This window comes from Osmerus mordax, chromosome 7, assembly GCF_038355195.1.
Source record: "Osmerus mordax isolate fOsmMor3 chromosome 7, fOsmMor3.pri, whole genome shotgun sequence".
Taxonomy (NCBI): Eukaryota; Metazoa; Chordata; class Actinopteri; order Osmeriformes; family Osmeridae; genus Osmerus; species Osmerus mordax.
This window is the reverse complement of record NC_090056.1, coordinates 16,403,421-16,424,625: the sequence shown is the minus strand read 5'-3', so window position 1 is coordinate 16,424,625 and position 21,205 is coordinate 16,403,421. Positions and strand designations below refer to the sequence as shown.

At 46.8% G+C, this 21,205-nt stretch overlaps 2 protein-coding genes across 2 annotated transcripts in view; one reads left to right on the top strand and one right to left on the bottom strand.

Moving 5' to 3' along the window:
- The window catches only part of noc2l (NOC2-like nucleolar associated transcriptional repressor), an 11,519-nt gene extending 6,198 nt beyond the window's left edge, over positions 1-5,321 (bottom strand). Inside the window, exons 1-13 of the mRNA XM_067239193.1 lie at positions 5,258-5,321; positions 4,776-4,919; positions 4,504-4,687; positions 4,283-4,396; positions 4,055-4,169; positions 3,782-3,872; positions 3,609-3,687; positions 3,357-3,467; positions 3,005-3,118; positions 2,560-2,748; positions 2,255-2,394; positions 1,878-1,989; positions 96-209 (exon numbers count right to left, since the gene is read on the bottom strand). Of these exons, the coding sequence (XP_067095294.1) occupies positions 96-209; positions 1,878-1,989; positions 2,255-2,394; positions 2,560-2,748; positions 3,005-3,118; positions 3,357-3,467; positions 3,609-3,687; positions 3,782-3,872; positions 4,055-4,169; positions 4,283-4,396; positions 4,504-4,687; positions 4,776-4,919; positions 5,258-5,277 (1,527 nt within the window). The 5' untranslated portion in view covers positions 5,278-5,321. The remainder of the gene's footprint in view (positions 1-95; positions 210-1,877; positions 1,990-2,254; positions 2,395-2,559; positions 2,749-3,004; positions 3,119-3,356; positions 3,468-3,608; positions 3,688-3,781; positions 3,873-4,054; positions 4,170-4,282; positions 4,397-4,503; positions 4,688-4,775; positions 4,920-5,257) is intronic.
- A 671-nt stretch (positions 5,322-5,992) lies between these two features.
- LOC136945408 (E3 ubiquitin-protein ligase Itchy-like) lies at positions 5,993-19,837 on the top strand. The gene is made up of 24 exons (XM_067239192.1): positions 5,993-6,131; positions 8,000-8,095; positions 8,656-8,797; positions 9,751-9,875; positions 10,432-10,566; positions 10,691-10,739; positions 10,884-11,065; positions 11,173-11,479; positions 11,667-11,762; positions 12,468-12,642; positions 12,813-12,873; positions 13,040-13,124; positions 13,289-13,417; positions 14,327-14,399; positions 14,605-14,676; positions 14,797-14,885; positions 15,762-15,921; positions 16,195-16,328; positions 16,592-16,732; positions 16,907-17,027; positions 17,656-17,760; positions 18,072-18,168; positions 18,444-18,516; positions 18,739-19,837. Exons 2-24 carry the CDS (start codon positions 8,023-8,025, stop codon positions 18,836-18,838), a joined length of 2,724 nt encoding a protein of 907 aa, XP_067095293.1. The 5' UTR covers positions 5,993-6,131; positions 8,000-8,022; the 3' UTR covers positions 18,839-19,837.
- Positions 19,838-21,205: the final 1,368 nt, after the last annotated feature.

Below are 21,205 nucleotides of genomic sequence, written 5' to 3'. Positions count from 1 at the left end.
CCAGCGTGCTAAAATAGCTTATTCTATGGTCTTCCCTTCCCACCATACTGGAGGTATTCATGTTTAATATGGCTGCTTAGCCAATGTGTCGTCACCTTATAAGCCTTCTCCTGAAGGTTGGTATTGCTGAGTTTCAGAATCACTGCAAAGTTGATGGGTTTGGCACTCATGCGGCCTGGCTTCTTGTTGAAGTCCACCTGTTGAATGATCTGTAGGACAAACACACAGAAACGACACCCAGTTAAGCAGTAACAATAACAGCACAACACATGACATTCGTCTTGCCGGAGAATTCAAAGGGATACTCTTGGTGTACATTTCATTTGTGCATGCTTATTTCTGTCCTTGTACATCTGCAGTGTGTGTGTTTGTGTGTGTGTGGTCGTTTGCGCTCAGCAAGCGGAGCGCTCCTGGCCGGTGCTGTCTGTACAAACATAGGATGTGGTGGTGGTCTGCGGGGGAGCTGGGGGGAAGTGGGAAGGCATGGGCCAGACCTGATACACTCACACACACACACACACAAACTCACAGACAAAACACACACTCCCCTCACTGACACACAAGCAGGAAGCTCCAAATCATACACCCCCCTTGGAGATGCGAGTGTGCGCTAGCTTGCCCCACCCACCCACCCACCCACCCACCCACCCACCCACCCACACACACACACACACACACACACACACACACACACACACACACACACACACACACACACACACACACACACACACACACACACACACACACACACACACACACACACACACACACACACACACACACACACACACACACACACACACACACACACACACACACACACACACACACACACACACACACACACACACACACACACACACACACACACACACACAGCTTCTGCTGCTCTAATTAAAACAGTAGCAGCAAACCTCCGCCTACCTTTAACGAGGGAAACAGTAAAGGGGGGAAAAAAACACAGGAAATGGTGTGTGTCACAAATAAACACGGCTTGCTGCTAGGGGGTCTTTGACTGCGAGCGCGAGTGCGTTGAAGGAAAGGGGGCAGAGGAGGAGGGCTACGCCATCAGCACAGAGGATGTGGTCTCTAAAATGCGTTAGGAACAGAACATCAACTGCAGTTAGCCTTTATCACTCTGGTCAGGGCCTTCACACACAAACATACAGATACACACTCACACCAGACCAAGAGTGACCAATCCCATGAAGCAGAGTAACAAGTCGTTTTTGTAACACCACTACTCTGCTTCAAACCACAACAGGGTTTCACACCAACACACAGACCAAACCACGGCCACACACTTGACACACACCAGGCTCCACGACACATCAAGGGAAACGTTGGCAGTTGGTGTCTTGGTCTAATATAAAAAGGTGTTTCATACTCATGCATGCACACGCACACACATCCAGCCAAATGCATTTCCCACCCTCCTTTTATTTGGTAATTTAAAAGGCCAAGCTGTCTGAAAATACAATTGAAGGTTTTTCTACCAACAACTGACATAACATGTCAACGGCTACTGGGATTGTCTGCCTCCTGAAACTAAACCAGATGATGTGTACGACGGGACAATAACTGACAGGCGCTGGGCCTGAGGGGTGGGGATCACTCCCATAACCTGGGAGTGGGGACCTGGGAGGGGACCATGAGTCTGATGGCTGAGCGGTTAGGGAATCGGGCTATTATTCAGAAGGTTGCCGGTTCGATTTCCGGCCGTGAAAAATGACGTTGTGTGGCAAGGCACTTCACCCTACTTGCCTCGGGGGAATGTCCCTGTACTTACTGTAAGTCGCTCTGGATAAGAGCGTCTGCTAAATGACTAAAAGTAAATGTAAACCCTGATGGTCATCTGTTGGCAGGTCCCATACCTCCAGGAGGAAGGGCATCACGGGCACAAAGGTGCCGGTGCTGCCAGAGAGAAGGGTGAGGACTCGCACACAGTGCATCCTGAGAGGGTAGTACCGTGAGGTGGGCACCAGCCTGCAGGAAAACACAAGAGACATCCAGTGGTCAGCACTGCCCCCTGCAGGTGACGAGCACCACAGACTAAACACGCCTCATTTGGCATCGATACGTTTTAGCTAGCGACTTCAAAAGCTTCAAACTGACTAAATTGTATGCTTCTAAATTAACAGTTTATAATTGAATAGCTTTCTAATTCCAACGCTTCACATTTTTGCTCCAATTAGACTATGTCTAAACATAGTAAGATGTGTAGAAAACACATGTGCATGCGTGCACTCACTTGATGGTGCCCACTATGACCTGGCACAGAGGGTAGATGAGAGGCTGGAGGACGTCGCTGGGGTGGATGGTGCTGAGCACACGACACCACAGATACAGGCAGTGGACAAACTGCCAGTTATACACAGACTGGTATGTCTCCTGGAGAACACAATCACAAAACACGCCTGACATGAGATCACACACAGAACATAGAGCAGCACTCCTGGGTACGGATACACATAAACATAAAAAGAGTGTGTGTTTGGGTAGCTGTACCATGTCTACACGTGCGTGTGTGTGTGTGTGTGCCTGCAGTGTCCTGACCTTCTTCTTCATGGTCATGGCGTTCCTCAGGTGGATGGCCAGCTGTCGTATGTAGATGAATCCATGCTGGTAAGAGGCCTGCGTGTCCAGTGAGTACATCTCAGTCAGGGTCCTTTGCATGAAGTTGATGAGAGGCAGCACATTGGGCGAGGTGAACTTACAGTTCTGAACGTAGGAGATGTACATTTGCTGTTGGGGGAAGAGAAGAGATGAGGTTGAAACCTGGAATGACCAGGAATGCCTTTATGGACCAATGATATAATGCAAAGCATTGTCATGTGCACACTGCTATGGGCCTTGGTTTGGTAAGTTAACGATTCAAGTTAACACCTGTATTCATATTTCAGAAATGTTATCCATAATTGCAATTGATGACAAAAATGTATCAGGTCACCTTCCAACAGCACCCATGTGGAGTTAAGAAGGTTCAAAACAGACGACTCACCCTGAGGATGGGGTTAAGGTACGTGTCTTGTTTGTGTCTGCAGATCTTGTTGAGGGCCAGGAAGGCCAGGACTCTGCTGATCTCCTCCCCTGTGCTCCACTGCTTGATCAGTTGCTGCCAACAGAGAGATGGAGACGATGCTCGGAAGGTGTTCCCTTCATCTTTCCACCCCTGAAACTCACCATCTCCCCTTTCCACCCCTGAAACTCACCATCTCCCCTTTCCACCCCTGAAACTCACCATCTCCCCTTTCCACCCCTGAAACTCACCATCTCCCCTTTCCACTACTATTCTCTCATCCACCCCCCCCCCCTCTTCTGGACTCTCCTTTCTAGTCAGGAGCGGGGCTCACCTTCAGCAGGTGTCGGCACTGCTTGGGCAGACACAGGTAGTATGGCACCAGCTGGTTTGCGTGCCTCAGGACAGCACTGATGACCGTTGCCTCTGTGAGACACGACAGCAGCTATGGAAGGAAAAGCGGAAGGAGAGAGAGCGGTGAGTGAGCGAGCGAGCGGGAAATCTCGCACGGGGAGGACAGAGATCCAGACTGGAGAAACCAAAACCAGCTGGTCTAATGCAACAGCGGCTGACATTCAGGACAGACCTGGACGATCCCACTGAGGTACATCTTTATGTCCACCATGTTCTTCTGCCATTTTGGGCTAGACGATGGAAGCACTGGCCTGAAAGAAAAGGAAGTGTCCGACAGGTATGCTTTGGACCACCTTAACAGTAAGAACACAGTGACTATAGAGTGTAATCGTCATCTCAACTCACTTCTTCTGGTCTTTGTCTGGTTTGAGGTTCAGCATCCTTTGTAGGACCACATACACATCTCTGATACAGAACAGCACCAGGGCATTGAACACTGCGGGAGGACACACAAGCAAACATGTTTACAGTGGCGACTCGTACCGGCAGCGTATGCTGAATGATACCAGGAAACATTAGCTAGGTCTACACATGTATATTATGCTGTGTCACTTTATTCGTGAAATCTCATTTTTCATTTCTCATGAGGATATGCAAACATGTTGTTGTATTCTTTACCTGAGCTGTCAGCTACTTTGTATCGACACGGTTCTCCCGCCTCTCCTTTGGTGGTTGCCACGGCAGCCTTGAAGGCTTGGGTAATCTCTCTGAAGAGGCGGGGTGTGGGCTCCTCCTGGGGTCAGACAAGGATTGGAACACATGAGGCACAAGCTTCATTGCACAACAGTTAAAAAAATGCTACACTGATGTAGCGAGGGGTAATGCTAACTGGTTGACAAGTGCTACCTTGAGAGCTGCTCGCCAGTCTTCCACCATTTTATCTGTGACTTTGATGGCCTCCACGGCCTTTTGGGATTTTGGTGCAGAGCCTTGTTCTTCCTCGTCATCCGAACTGGCCTCCTGATGTGACAAATCAATATACATCGTATCTTTTGAGCCTATACATACAACACCTCAAAACTGGAAAGAGATACAAGATATTATTGGGGGACAGACAGGGTCCTTACCTCCAGCTGATTGGGCAGTGTGTGGTATTTCCTCTCCTCCTCATCTTCCGAGCTGTCTGTGTCGTCAAAGTTGAGCAGAGTCTGGTCATTCTGCTCCAAGAACTTGTAGAACTCGGGATCTTTACTCTTTAATCTGGACAGCTGGTCCTTGTGTTGGGATGCCTTGCCTTTCTTCACAACATCACTATTAGAAACACACAGTAGACGTTGAATAACAAACCAAAACGTTGATCGATGTATTGAAAATAATTCCATCGGGAAGGGACACTCACTTCTCTTTAGCTGCAGATTTCGCAGAATTAGCTTTTTTCTTCTTCTGTGCATTCTGGGTGGGAGCTTCATCTTCAGAATCTTCCTCGCATGCGGAGTCAAATCCAGACAGCAGGAACTCATCCACGCTTAAGTCCTCTAGCTTCCTACAGCAAAGTCGAAACACAGTTTATTAAACGAAAAGGACACTCACAATACTCACAAAGTACATCCCCTGAGGACAACCACCATACTCTTCGCTAAAACGTTACTTTAAACTCTGTCAGAACTAAGATTAGCTAAATGTAGCTAGCAACCCATAGACAGTGTTGGTTAGCTAGCTAGCTAGCTTGCTACTAAGACATTAGTAACAACTCCACAACACATGAATGAGAATTCAAAGACAGGCTGACACAGATCCGTTGTTTTTAGCTTGAATATCCTGATTTACTAAGTTGTAATGAGTCACCAATTAAACGTTTTAGAGCGTTAGTCTTATAGCTACCTTTTCTGCTTTCCTGCCATGCTGGATCCAAATGTGATTTCCAACTAAGTACCCACAATGCATCAGTGTTTAGTGCATGTCGAAGGGTACTGTAGTTTTCTGTTTTACTCTCTCCAAAAATTATGTATTTTCTCATCAACTAAATATATTATTTAATATAGTTTGGTAAACGTAATATCCAGGAAAGATTCGTCCCATACTTATCCCAGACTGCTTCCGATATTTGACTAAGAGATTAGAGGTTGTGCTGTTATTGTTACTTAAGAGGTTATTTGTTGGAGTAAGTTGACTCACTGCTTGTAAATTTTCACTGTGTCAAGAAACTGGCAACTGGTGTTGATGTCCTTGCTTTTGAACACAGACGGCGATTGGTGAGTTTATCGTTTTGGCTAAACCAAAGATTTAAACCTTTCTATATGTCAACATGTATGCTATGGGCTAAATCACTTGGTTCCCCGAAAAATACTGCCCTCTTCTGGTTAACTAATAGATGAGTCTCCCAAAACAAACCCTCTAGCCTTTGTATGTCTTACATGGGTTTCAAGATTGCACACATATGAGGATCGTGAAGTGTGTTTAAGAAATTTCCTTAGATTTCCAGATTGACTAAACTTGAATCTCAGTGGTTAGTTTACTTTACACACATACCTGTCTCCTTGTGGGGGTTTCAGACACCAGGATTGGGGGATAGATTTGAGAAATTGGCAACCCTAGCCTGCGCCTCACCTTGTTTCGGTCACGTGACATGACCACGAATCTGGTGGAACTTTCGTGTTCCTTGAAGTGAATCCTCTAAAGGAGGATGACAGTCTGAGATTTGAGGAAAAGTTGACTGTTTCATTACATCTGGAACCTAATCTACCACCTAAAACGGGTAAGTAATACGTGCGATGCGGAAGGTCCTTACTGACTCGAAACGCAGAGTTCACACTCCTTGAATAGCTAGCTAACTAGCTCGACCAGCCTGATCAGCCATGACACGAGCTTGCGAGCTAACACAGCGGCACAACAACTCAGCCACATTAGTTGGGTTAGCACCCAATTCATCCTGTCAGAGCTCACACAGTAGCTAGTATGTCTGCTGACATATTTATGTGCTGACATATCAGTTTGTAAACAGCACAGCTTCAATATTTAATTTGTTCTGAACCTAAAGGTGTTTTGGTGGTGCAACTATATATCTGGTCTGGTGATCTAAGCGTTAGCTAGCCACCTTAGCTAGCCGTGTTTGCCTATTTCCTTGTCCCACAAGTCGTGAAATAGCCACCCAACGATTACTAGCATGAATTTTACAGTGTAAGATTGTCTTAGTGAAACAAGTTAGCCATAGCTTGATATACTGAATGAAAGTTGTCTCTAATGTTCCTCTGTGCTCTGACGGTTGCCTTTTGGCTACTGAAGAGAATGTTAACACCAGTTGGTTGTTGTTGATACCTGGGGTTCAGCAGTAGGATTCTAACGATCGAGTTTTGTCATCAACTTGATTGTTTTCACTTGGCTAAATGTAAATTGGTTGGCTTAGCTAGTGCAGCTTGCTTTCACCGCTGAAAAATACTGTAGTCCAGAACCAGGGTTGTTCCACTACTGGCGTCATACGTAGCAAAAAGTAAATGGATGATTTTTATATAATTATTGTTGCGTAGAGTTATTATTGTTAAGAAAACAATTAGAGATTGGTACATCAGAAACTTTATGCTGAATCAACAACTCACACACCCCCTTACGCAGAGCTAATCCCATAGTTGATAGTGATTGAGTGATCTATATGATAATCTCTGACTGGGTTCAGATGAAAGATTCCTCCATTTGCTGACACTTAGGTTCATAGACTGACAGACTAACAGAGGCAAAACACACAAGCAGACAGTCAGGCAGGTACGTAGTTGGCCAGTCAGTCAAGATAAATCATGCACTGTGGGCACAGCCACATCACTAAGTGATAAATTATTAACCCTGAGACTGCAGCCAAAGAGAAAGTTTATCCAGAGCTGTCCTCAGTCATGTACACTGGAGAGACAGGAGAGCAGGGCCATGCATAATTGACTGCCACATTGAGGTTGTGACCATGTTCCAGAAAAGATGAATGCACAAATCCAGATGTCAGTCTTAACTTTGACTATCCCTTGAGCACTTATCACCTTACCAGTGATAGCCAGCTATCACAGATGGTAGTTCCCAAAGGGACCAAACCATATGTCCAAATCAAAGTTTCCACTGACTGTATTGATTTGTAAACTTGTTTGTCCCATGAGACAATGACGATAATTGCTTGTATTGTGATCAGGCTGTACAACCTGTACAACTTGAATTAAGGTTCAATCAAAAGCACTATGTTTTAGAATACTAGTGACTAATAGCAAACGTCTACTACGCAGGCATTTATTATTAGCCTTACAGCTGATTGTTTATGATCGATACCTGCTGGATTCCAGTCCTGCTCAAGCCTGCCTAGGCTATATATTTTAAATCCCTGTTTCTTTTATTAGCTTTCATGAAAATGAAAGATGTTAATAACAGATTACAGAGTGTGATCTTTGTACATTCAGATACATTTTATGACTTTCAATGTCCAATATGTTTGATTGGATTATGATTGTGAAGAACCCTACCAACAAAACAGTGAAGGAGAGATATGGCATCAAGCAGATGTAGCTGAGTTGGAGGTGTTACAACAGACCTTGCATGGAATGTGTTTTATGGGTGGCTGGTGGTTGATTTGATGTGATCCGTGTTGTGTTGCAGAAAGACTCACCCAGTCCTATGTCATGGCCAGTGGTGCTATTCCTAAAACAGGCACGGCCAATGGACACCCAATGAAGGCACAACTGCAAATTATAGGTAGGTTTTCTCCTGCTCGACTACAAAAATGTTTGTTAATTGGGAATACGTGCTGTTAAGTACATTTACATTAACATTTACATTTAGTCATTTAGCAGACGCTCTTATCCAGAGCGACTTACAGTAAGTACAGGGACATTCCCCCGAGGCAAGTAGGGTGAAGTGCCTTGCCCAAGGACACAACGTCAGTTGGCATGACCGGGAATCGAACTGGCAACCTTCGGATTACTAGCCCGATTCCCTCACCGCTCAGCCACCTGACTCCCCAAGTATAGATAAATGAGTTTAAAGCTTGGCTTTAAGTTCAGCTGCACAGTGCTGATGCAGGGGGGTGTGCATGGTTCTAACTCAGGCTCAGTCGTCCTTAACAAAGCAGGGAGCCAGCAGGGAGCTGTGTGTTGTTCCAGAGAGGGTCATAAAAGTATAGCAGAGGGAGCATTTGCCAGTGCTCGTAAAGCTGGGTGAGGTCAGGCTAGCTGGCCCTAGAGAGGTCAGGCTAACATCCAGCTTAGCTCCTGTAGAAGGTAAACTCCTAACACTGGACTCATTCACTGTTTCAGTGCTATCAGCCAAACTGAAAGATAACAAGAAGAACTGGTTTGGGCCCAGTCCGTATGTGGAGGTTGCTGTGGATGGCCAGTCCAAGAAGACAGAGAAATGCAACAACACCCACAGTCCCAAATGGAAACAGCCTCTCACAGTGTAAGTTGTGTGACGTTAACCTAGACTGTATGTAACGTATATGTACAGTATGTTGTCTTGTAATATTTCAGTTGGAGTATCCCCCTGTATGCAACTTAAAATCTTAACTGTGAACGTAAAACACTCCTGATCTTCACTTTGTATGTTTAGCCAGTTATCGTAAGTGAAAACCTATAGGTTGATTCTGTGTGGTCCCACTAAATTCTAGCTTTTATGCTTCTTTTCGATCGATACATCATACAGCCCTTAACATATCACTGAGTTGTAATATCCAACTGTGTAGAGAGGTGTATGTGTCGACACTTTACTTACGCAGCCACACTATGACTGTCCTCTTGTTTTAGCTGAGGAAACACAGTCCACAGTCCTCAGGGTAGAGGCTCTCCCCCTGGCCTCTCCGGCCTCACTGCTGTTTCATGCAGAGGTGTGAGGGGCCTTAATGTGTACTCTGATGTGTGCGGCACTGACATTGCCTTCCCTGGGAGAATTCCCAGTTGTTTGTTTACACCCTCTCACAGTAGAAATAGAGGCACTTCCTTATAGATTATGTGGGATATGATCTTGCGGTTCGGATAGTTGCTGTTGATCTAGTACTAGTACTGCTAGTTTATGTACCCGTAGTATAGATAGTCCACATATTTACATTTTAGGTCCCTATATGTTTATTGTATGCACCTTCCTGCCAAAGCAAATTCCTTGTCTGTGCAAACTTTCATGGCGAATGAATCCCATTCTGATTCTTCTGATTCTGATCCATCCTTGTTGCAATTGTTTGTGGAAGTGTGCATTTTCAAGCGGCCCATATTATGTGGTGGAGGATGTAGAATCTTCTTACCTGAAAATATAGACTGATGATCTGACCTGATCATCACTATATGTTTATGCATATTTGCTATTTGATGTAATGTTTTTGAATAGTCATATAGTGTTTTGCGTTCATCCTCCCTCTACAGGATCGTCACTCCTTTCAGCAAGCTGGTGTTCCGTGTGTGGAGCCACCAGACGCTGAAGTCTGACGTGCTGCTGGGAGTAGCGACCCTGGAGGTCAGCGAGACCCTCAAGAACAATGACATGAAGAGTGAGTTCCACCTGCAGGATCTCAAACCCCTCACTGTGTCTTTCCATCTTGGGAGTTTCAGTACGGTCCAACCTGTTCCCACGCTGTCGTTGTTCAGGGATATTTTCTTGTCTATGTAAAATTCTAGAGTGTGCATTTCCTGGATACCATGTGACTTCCAGGTTGACTTTTCCATATGTGAACATTGGATCATTTGAGGCTGCATTGTAAAAGTACAGACTCGTAGTGTGTGTGTTTGTCTGAGTGAGTGAGTGTAGGCGTGTGATGTCACTGATCAGGTTACCGATCAGATCAGGCTACTTTCCCCGCTCATAAAGGCTCTATTCAGGTCCAGGCTGGCTGGCTGGCCAGCAGATGCATGCAGATGACCAACTGCAGATGATTGAGAAACTGATGGTCACATGCTGTCAGGGAGACCGTTGACAAGCACTCAGGCCTTTGTCTCACCATCTATCCGGCTTTCTGGTCTGTTAAGAGTTGTGTCGTAGCTGTAGTTGTCGTCGTTGTGGTAACCTAGCCTGCTCTGCTCTGCCCCGCCCCCACCCCTGTGCTCCAGTCTCGGAGGTGGTGCAGACTCTGCAGCTGAGTACAGACAGAGACCACATGGACCTGGTGGGCGACCTGTCTGTCTGTCTGGACGGCATGACGGTGGACCCTGAGATGTTCTCCTCCGCAGAGGCCAGCCACCAGGGTGAGTCAGTGCTGGGGCACGTCTTAAAGGGACAGTTCGCTGCCTGAAGAGATGGTTGTGCAGCTTGGAAGACGCTTGCTTGAAAGGGGACAGTTCACTCTAACGACACTGCCCTCTTCCTCAGGTACAGCCAATGGGGAGTCCCAGTACAATGGAGATCAACATGGTGTCAGGTAGGGAAGGAGAGAAGGATGGGAGTAGCTTCAATTACATTTGAATGCTTTGAACTTCTAATTGTGTACGCCTGAGTGAATAGGACACTGTGACCTGCGGTGTGTTTCGGCCGGCCCCTAACGTGAGCGCTGTGTTTGTGACAGGGGCAGTCGAGACAGCTCTCCAGCTGTGGACGTCGTGGAGCACAGGTCGTCCCCTGGCGGCCGCCGGGCCGTGAATGGTACGGGGTCTCCCTCACTGTCTGCAGGGGGCTCCAAGCCCTTCCGCCCCCCTCGGCCCTCCAGACCCCCACCCCCCACCCCACGGAGACCCACCCCCTCCCCAGGTGAACTGTCAGACATGGTCCAGAACTCACACTGTGGGAGAAATGGACAGCACTCACTCGCTGATTCTCACTGTCTCTCTCTCTCTCCACCTCCCTCCCCATGATAGCATCCTCCAACGGCTCCATACCGACAGACGGCAGCGAAGGTCCCTCTGGATCCAACACCCCGGTCCGGGCCTCTGCCTCCAGAGCGTCCTCAGGCCCAGAGCCTCCTCCAGCCCAGGACCAGCCCCCAGCCCCAGGAACCCCAGCACCGGGAGCCCCAGCCTCTGGAGCCCCAGCCTCTGGAGCCCCAGCTCCGGGGGTCCCCTCCCCTGCCTATGGGGCTCCAGCCCCTGCAGCCAGACCTCCACCCGGAATCTCCCCTGGTCCTCCTGGACTCGCCCCTGCCAGCACAGGCCCAATGCCCCCAGGGTAAGACTGGTGAACAGTGTGTACTCCCAGGGTACTTAAAGGACAGGAGGGTCAGATAAAAACATGGGCCTTCTGTCTTTAGGTAGTTTGGTGAACCAAAGGCATCTGTAATAGTTCATATAATAGGGTATTAATGTCTCTTATGCAATGCAGTATGTTGAGAGGATGATGTGTGTGTGTGTGTCAGATGGGAGCAGAGAGTGGACCAGAGTGGCAGGCTTTATTTCGTCGACCACGTGGAGAAGAGGACAACATGGGAACGTCCTGAACCCCTGCCTTCTGGGTAAAAACACATATTCACATGAGCATGGTAATATCACACGTTCATTGACCACCACCCATCATAAGATTCACTGCTTTGTTCAACAACATTACTGCAGGTAACACAGCAGTACAATGAAATGAAACATTGCTCAGTTTGAAACATTTGCATTAACTATCATGCCAGCACCTACACAGCACGCTCTTCCTCCTGTCTGCTCGGTTCTGTGGGCGCTGGAGCAGGAAGTGGCAAGCGAAACATTCTGTCATAGCAGCACGTACAGTACAAAAAAAAGGCAGAGAATGTACATGTAGAGATAAGTTTCCTCCAGGATCACAATGACTCTTATTGAGAGACTTGTTGCTGTAACTGACTTAAAATGATTGTACGCGCTTTGAAATATATTATTGTTGCTTGCTTTTTTCCACAGGTACACTCTTGCACTTTTAATTGTAATGCTGTTTAATAGTAACTTGTCTAACTACATGCTCTTATGGTTCTTCCCTATGGGACTTATTTGCTTTTCACAATGTATGCTTCATGTTTGGCTACCCACAATGTTTGGGGCTATCTCGTTGTTATGTTCAGTGACCTATGCACTTTTGTAAAGCTCTCTCTTGGAAGTCACTTTGGATAAAAGCGAATAAATGTAAATGTGGAGATAGCAGACAGTGAACCCCCCCCTAACCCGAAGCTGTGTTGTCTGGTGTTCCTGGTGTGCTGCAGCTGGGAGCGCCGCGTGGACCCCATGGGCCGCGTCTACTTCGTGGATCACATGACTCGCACCACCACCTGGCAGCGCCCCACCATGGAGACGGTGCGTAACTACGAGCAGTGGCAGCACCAGCGCAGCCAGCTGCAGGGACACATGCAGCAGTTCAACCAGAGGTTCATCTTCGGGGTGAGTGTTTCTCCATGACTCAGACGCATCAGGGTCTACCTAGCCTCCTCTGAGGGGACAGGCAGCAGGGTTAGAGCAGCAATGATGGTTAGCAACTGTGTGCTGGAGGCTGACGATCGTTCTGGCCGGATTGTTGTTCTGAGCTACAATGTGTCTTTGTGAAATCGCAGGATCAAGTTCCAGCTCAGAATAAGGAGTTTGACCCCCTAGGCCCTCTGCCGCATGGATGGGGTAAGACCTTTACTCACTTACTCCACACACAAACATGTTTGAAACACAAATAAAATGGCAAATTCTGCACTGTCGGATGCTGGTGGTGAAAAATATGTGAATCTTAGAGATTGTGTTTGAGTGTTCTCCCTTGAGAAACTAAAACGATGTATGTGTGTGTTTCCAGAGAAACGGACAGACAGCACTGGGAGAGTGTACTTTGTACATCACCCCACACGGACCACGCAGTGGGAGGATCCACGTACACAGGGGTGAGTGTGTGTGTGTGTGTGTGTGCCAGCTGTATGGATTGTTTGTATCCAGTTGTATGGTTGTTAAGATGCGGCATCCATTGATGTTGTGTTCAGTTTAACTGTTGATTAGGCAGCATATTGTGTTATGGTGTCCTGACAGAGCTCTCCCCCTCCCCCCCCAGGCTGCTGAATGAGCAGGCCCTGCCAGAGGGCTGGGAGATGAGGTTCACGGTGGCTGGCATCCCCTACTTTGTGGACCACAACAGGAGATCCACAACCTACATAGACCCTCGCACAGGAAAATCCTCACTGTACGTCCCCACCAGCCTGCAGTACACTGCCAGACTGCCAGACAGGCTCGTAGACAGACAGGCTCGTAGACAGACAGGCCCGTAGACAGACAGGCTCGTAGACAGACAGGCTCATAGACAGACCGACAGACAGACAGGCTCGTAGAAAGACAGGCTCGTAGATAAACAGACAGACAGACAGGCTCATAGACTCTTAAACCTCCTCTATCTAACTGCCAGTCCAGTCCTAGATAGTTGGCATCAGTAAACCTTAAGTACTCCTAGTAGGTTTCTCCTTCGAGGAAACAGCCCCAACACGTCTTTTAAAGTGACTCTCGGTGTCACAAGATCGGTCTTTTTTGTTTGTGCTAAATGATTAGCTTAGCAACAGTTGGCTCTGGTGTTGACTTATAAACACAAGGATGTGGTCTGTTAAGCTGCTGGGTTGGGAAGCCCATGTCTTCACTGCGAGCAGGAAGAACCGGTTCTGTCTCAAAGTATTTGACTGTGGCTCTGCCTGCTGGCTCTCCACCTGCTCATCAAGCCTGCGTCATGTGACTAAGCTTCGCAGGAATTTCATTTGATATGTAGCTCTGTTTCTAAATGGCGCTGTTGTGTAGAGTAGCCATTAGACACTACAGAGTGTGGTTTTTCCCCTGATGCTGGATGTAAATTCCTCCAGGGTGTGGTGGAGATGTAAAATGATGGGTTTGTGTTCAAGCTCATTATGCCCTGTTTATACCTGGTAATCTCTCATGCAGTATGAATTAAATCGATTGGGTCTAAATGTGTGGTGCTACGTTGCATGTTGTTTCCGGAAGTAGTACGTTTCACAATATGGCTTTCGGGATATCAGAGTAGGTACAGTGTTTCAGGATGTGCAACTTCCTGTTTGTTTATCTCATTCTGCCTCTCCACATCTCTCCTCAGTGAAAATGGGCCTCAGATTACATATGTTCGAGACTTCAAAGCCAAAGTCCAGTATTTCAGATTCTGGTGTCAGGTAAGCGTCGTACCACTGAAGTAAAGTGGAGGTCTGATTGCTGATGCAAACACTTTGTAACCATCCCTGACTTGACTCTGTGAAACATTAACACAAACAGTTACAAATTTGTCACAGAAACTAAAAATGCTCATGACAGCATACTCATTTTCACTTCCTCATGTTTGGAAACATTCAATGACACTGATGATTCTTTCGTGCACAGCAACTGTCAATGCCTCAGCACATCAAGATCTCGGTCACGCGCAAAACCCTTTTCGAGGACTCCTTCCAACAAGTAAGTCTTTGAAGTTCTGTCGATAGATAATGCTTCATCCCATCCAGTGAATGAGACGGGTTCAGTCCTTGTGGGTGGGTTCCAGTTCCAACTCGCGTTTTGTGCATCGTTTTGTTTCAGATCATGAGCTTCAATGCGCAGGATCTGCGTCGAAGACTGTGGATCATCTTCCCTGGAGAAGAAGGCCTCGACTATGGAGGGGTGGCCAGGCGAGTCTCCCTCTAAGCGTCACAGCTAGGGATGTCACAGCTAGGGATGTCACAGCTAGGGATGTCACAGCTAGGGATGTCACAGCTAGGGATGTCACAGCTAGGGATGTCACAGCTAGGGATGTCACAGCTAGGGATGTTACAGCCAGGGATGTCACAGCTAGGGATGTCACAGCTAGGGATGTCACAGCTAGGGATGTCACAGCTAGGGATGTCACAGCTAGGGATGTCACAGCTAGGGATGTCACAGCTAGGGATGTCACAGCTAGGGATGTCACAGCTAGGGATGTCACAGCTAGGGATGTCCCAGCTAGGGATGTCACAGCTAGGGATGGGCATGATTAACCGTGGAACTGTTAACCGAAAATACAAATGTTTACCGGTTAATACTATTGGTTAAACAGTGTTGTCAATTTAGCGACATGTCGTCATGTTACAGCCGGCACTCTCGGGCGCTCTCAGATTCATGTTTGTTTGTTTTTTTGGTTGTTGTTTATGCTGCTATTTAAAAAGCAATCCCTTATAGGGGGGAAAAACATTTGTTGTTATATATTTTTTTTAATGAGTCACAGACACTCATCCATTCTACACTTTTAATCTTCTCGGTTAACGTTTAATGGTCGTTAACAAGTGTCGGTTATTGGTCAGCATTTCTTTCCAAAATGTGCATCCCTAGTCACAGCAGATTCCCTCAGTCTGTGAGGGCTAGGCACCTAATGTGTAATGGTCCAGTGCTGTTTGTAATGTTCCGATCGGGGATGTGCGATAGCATCCTGTCATAGGCGTACCTCTCTGACAGGAAGTGAGTTTGGTGGTTTGCATTGGGAGTGCTAAGTGGTAGAATGAGGAGGTGATAATGGTGTACTTCCTGTGCAGGGAGTGGTTCTTCCTGCTGTCTCACGAGGTGCTGAACCCCATGTACTGTCTGTTTGAGTATGCCGGGAAAGACAACTACTGCCTCCAGATCAACCCTGCCTCCTACATCAACCCTGACCACCTCAAGTACTTCAAGTTCATAGGACGCTTCATTGCCATGGTAATTATAAAAAATATAATAAAATCCCCTCCTGACTTGACTTGTGGCAGACCATATGCTAGTGTTGAATGGCTACACTCAGCCACGATATCTTGCTGTCTTCTTGGAAGTGGTGTTGAATTGTGACACACTTTTCATAAAATCTGCAATTCCTTCCCACATTCCACAGTCACACATGCTCACTGAAAAGAAGCTTGTCTCTTTATTGCGACATAACTGACAAACCCTCACCCAGTCCCACCCGCCCTCTCACTGCCCTGGTCTGTCCTCCAGGCTCTGTTCCACGGGAAGTTCATAGACACAGGGTTCTCCCTGCCCTTCTACAAGCGCATCCTGAACAAGCCCTGGGCACTGAAGGATCTGGAGTCCATCGACCCAGAGTTCTACAACTCCCTCATCTGGATCAAGTGAGTGACTCGCGCCTGACAGACCACATGGGCAGTTCGACCGCCCTCAATGATTGATTAAAATACTTTAAACAAGACTTTTGGGCTTTACATATTATTATACATTATACTTAAGAAGATAACAGTATGCATAGCCTATTGCAGGTACAATATTCTGCTCTAGTAAATGTAGTGAAACCCATTCTATGAGGTTCCCTGTTAGAATGAACTTTGTGATGTACTCCCCTGCTGAATGATCCGTCCTGCTGGGTGCTGTTCCTCAGGGAGAACGACATCGAGGAGTGTGGTCTGGAGATGTACTTCTCGGTAGACAAGGAGATCCTGGGTGAGGTCACCACCCACGACCTGAAGCCTGACGGGGGAGACCTCCAGGTGACGGAGGAGAACAAGGAGGAGTACATCAGGTGAGCTGACCTCACCAGCAGCTTAGTGCTTCAAGGAGTGTGTTTCAGCGTGGCTCTCTGGTACTTTGTGGTGTGCAAGGTTTGCCTCCATCAGGCAGGGCTGGTGTGTTGGTGCCTGTTGTGTTTTAATAGTACATGATCAGGTCAGTCAAAGTGTGTGTGTGTGTTCCCCAGGCTGGTGGCCGAGTGGAGGCTGTCTCGGGGAGTAGAGGAGCAGACCCAGGCCTTTTTTGAAGGCTTCAACGAGGTCCTGCCCCAGCAGTACCTGCAGTATTTTGATGCCAAAGAGCTGGAGGTAAAGAGGGAGGGAGGAACGGAGAGAGGCAGTGAGGGCTGAAGAAAGGCAGTGAGGGCTGAAGAGAGACAGTGAGGGCTGAAGAGAGACATTGAGGGCTGAAGAGAGGCAATGAGGGCTGAAGAGAGACAGTGAGGGCTGAAGAGAGGCAGTGGGGGCTGAAGAGAGGCAGTGAGGGCTGAAGAGAGGCAGGGAGGGATGAAGAGAGGCAGTGGGGGCTGAAGAGAGACAGTGAGGGCTGAAGAGAGGCAGTGAGGGCTGAAGAGAGACAGTGAGGGCTGAAGAGAGGGAGGGAGGGATGAAGAGAGGCAGGGAGGGATGAAGAGAGGCAGGGAGGGATGAAGAGAGGCAGGGAGGGCTGAAGAGAGGGAGGGAGGGAGGGCTGAAGAGAGGGAGGGAGGAAAGAAAAGAGGTAGGGAGGGATGAAGTAACGGGAGTGGAACAAGTCAACTCATCCGTCCTGTAGCTGGTCTTCTGACACCATCTGCACTTTGCCCTCTAACCAGTGTGTTGCTTATCAACAGAGCTGCTGCTGATGGTGTACATGTTTATAGACCTTAGAGAGGGTACAGAGGCTGAACCGGAGTGTGTGTGGGGCTGTTGCTGAGCACGTCTGTTGTCCTCCCAGGTGATGCTGTGTGGGATGCAGGAGATAGATCTGGCTGACTGGCAGAGGAACACCATCTACAGACACTATGCCCGCAGCAGCAAGCAGATCCTCTGGTTCTGGCAGGTCAGTTTCTAGCTTGTGGTGGGACAGGCTTGTGCCCAAACTAGCACTGCTAACGTTTTTTTTTTACATAGTGGCTGGGCTAGGTTTATTTATTTTTTTATTTATTTTTTTGGAGAACAGCTCATTGGTTACATTGTGGCAAGAACAATCAAGCACAGGTTGAAAAATCACAGCCGTTTTTCTAAATAGTATTTTGCGGAGGTCTGCTGTGAGATTCTGTTTCGTAATCCCCCTTTCCATGTTTGCCTCCGACACCAATGACTATGTGCCTTGTCCTTGTCTGCTGATCTCCTCCCCCCCCGCTCCCCCAGCTGATTAAAGAGATGGACAATGAGAAGAGGATGAGGCTGCTGCAGTTTGTCACCGGCACCTGTCGCCTGCCCGTCGGAGGTTTTGCTGACCTCATGGGTGAGTAGGGGAACCACAGCAGACGGTGGCATGCTGGGAGATCTACCTCACCCCCTGTATGCCGAAGCCTATGAAACAGTCTCATCAAATAAGTTACAACTCATTGAAATCAAACCCAGTGCTCACTGCTGTGCCAGATACAAGTCTAGATCAGAAACGATCTGATATTATGTATTGATGAAAATCATCGATAAACAAGAAGTAGCTCCAGTCCTTTTAAAGATCCGATTCCCCCCTGAAGGAGTCTGATCTGTCCCTGGCTTGTGTTTCTGCAGGGAGCAACGGCCCCCAGAAGTTCTGCATCGAGAAAGTGGGGAAGGAGAACTGGCTGCCCAGGAGTCACACATGGTAAGAATGAGCCACTGTGAATGCCACCAGGCATCGCAACAACAGTCCCAAACATACAGCACCCAGTGGGAGCCCGGGGAGGGGGAACATATGGAGCAGAATGCGTCCAATCAGAGCGATTAGTTCTGTAATACTGAGAACTCTGGGGGGCTCAGGAAGTGTGTTGCTGACCTCTAAACAAGCCTGACTGTTTGGGTTCTTTTCTCTCCTCTCTCTCTCCAGCTTTAACCGTCTGGACCTGCCGCCCTACAAGAGCTACGAGCAGCTGAAGGAGAAGCTGATGTTTGCCATCGAGGAGACGGAGGGCTTTGGCCAGGAGTGATGGAGAGACAGGAGTGATGGAGAGACAGGAGTGATGGAGAGACAGGAGTGATGGAGAGACAGGAGTGATGGAGAGACAGGAGGGACGATAGGCGGGGAGGGGGGGGGGGGGGGGGGGTGTGGAAGGTCTGTGCAAGCGTGCGTGCATGTGTGGCAGCCCCCGAAGCAGCACGCTAGGTCTTACTCCATCGACCTTGCACTAGCACGACACCACGTTTCCAGCCTCAAACCAGAGAGGCTGCTCCTACACATCTCTCAGAATGTCCTCAACTATTATGCATGGAAGCCCGCCCTCTATGACATCATATTCATGGGACACCGGACTACTGCAGATCTTTCCCACCGTACCATGCCTCACCTATGATGACTGTATCCCAAAGCGTTCTCTTGAGATATTGGACACTTTTATTTTGAAAAGGCCTCTGCTGATCATGCAGCATGCAGACGGAGAGGGTGTGGCCTCCCATAGAAGGCCTTCTAGCACCAAGATTGTCACCTGGACTGATATTTGAATATCTCGAGTCTTGATTTGTAACGTGAGATGGTTGAAGGTATTATTATCTTACTGAGGACACCATTAGAATCTCTCAGATCAAATGAATCCCTCTCCGAATTATTTTTATGAATAGCAAAGCAATATTGTTGGCAGCACAGCATTGTCAAATGGATTGGAATACCATCTTGGTGCTAAAAAGTGTCCATGAAACTGACAAACTGAGACAGGACATTTGGTTCAACACATCAAGCATTTACCTGTGAATGGATGAACGACTGTAAGGGGTTTATGGCTCCCTATATTTATAATGGTACATATAAGAACATGAATGTGTCTGCAAGTCTACCCCTAGTTTTATAGGGTCACTGTGACACATCAATTACTATATAACATCCTAGTTAACAGTATTCTGGAAGTGTGAAATGATTTGTGTCCAGAATGTTGACACTAAGATGTTACAGCCTACCTCCTGGATAGGTGGATTAAAGATGAACATTTAGGCTCCGTTTTTCCATCACAGATTATTCTTAATCCTAAACTACAAGGCCCAATAAGAAAATCTTCACTTTTTGACTTGTCAAAAATCTGTTTCTAAGAAATCAGACAATTGTGTGCTGAGAAGCTGTCTAATTTACCAGCTGTTTTATAGGCTTCAACTGAGTATTCATCTGAATATTCTGGTTTCTTGGATCTAGATTAAGACTAAAAGTATTAAAAGGAGTCTTCCACAGAGATAAATTAACATCAAGTGACAACAGCTGTAATTTAGGGTTTTATTAATTTGTGTCTTGGAGACCATTCTATGGTGTGGAACTGCGCCTCTTTAACTCTTTAAGACATTTCATCGTGTCGTCACTCTGGGTAAATTGGAGATTGAAATCCTAGGGAAGAAAGTGTAAATATAATTTGCAAACAGAATCTCATCTCCTTTTATTTTTGTCTCAAGAATTCTCCTTATGCAAATATATCCCCTCCCCAGGCCTGCCTGTACATTACCCTCTTGTAAATGGTGTTAATAACAAATCTAAATTTCTTTTTGTCAAATATTAAGAAATGATTTTAGAAATAACAAGGGTTTATCGTATAGTAGCATTTTAATTCTCCTGATTTCCTTTTTGATTATGTACATGTGTAAAAAAAACAAAAACAAAAAAACAGTTCACCTAAATAAATTAAATCTATGGGTCAAGTGTTTGTATCCTTTGGGCCTAAGCTGAGCTGGTTATGGGAATCATGTCTTAATAGTTTGTATTGTCTAGTTTAGCTTGAAAGACTGTTTCTACATCCAGTTCTCCTACCACAGCACTTAAGTCATGTATTCCATCATCCAGGCATGACGTACAAACAAAGAATGTGTCCTAATACTTCACTGATCACGCACAGACAAATGACATAACTAGTCCATACAGCAGGTCAAGAAACTAGCAGAACAAAATGTACTCCCTTTATTCAACATTGCCTTGGAAACGGACAATTGACTGATACGCAACAGTGCAATTTCTTCTGATTTCTACAGTTAGGTCCATAAGTATTTGGACATTGACACAATTTTCATCATTTTGGCTCTGTATACCACCACAATGGATTTGAAATGAAACAATCAATATGTGCTTTAAGTGCAGACTTTCAGCTTTAATTTCAGGGTATTTACATCCAAATCAGGTGAACGGTGTAGGAATTACAATACATTTTATATGTGGCTTCCTTTTTAAGGGACCAAAAGTAATTGGACAATTGGCTGCTCAGCTGTTCCATGGCAAGGTGTATGTTATTCCCTCATAAAGGGAGTTCGTTATTTCATTGACAAGGAGCAGATAAAAGGTCTAGAGTTCATTTCAAGTATGGTATTTGTGTTTGGAATCGGTTGCTGTC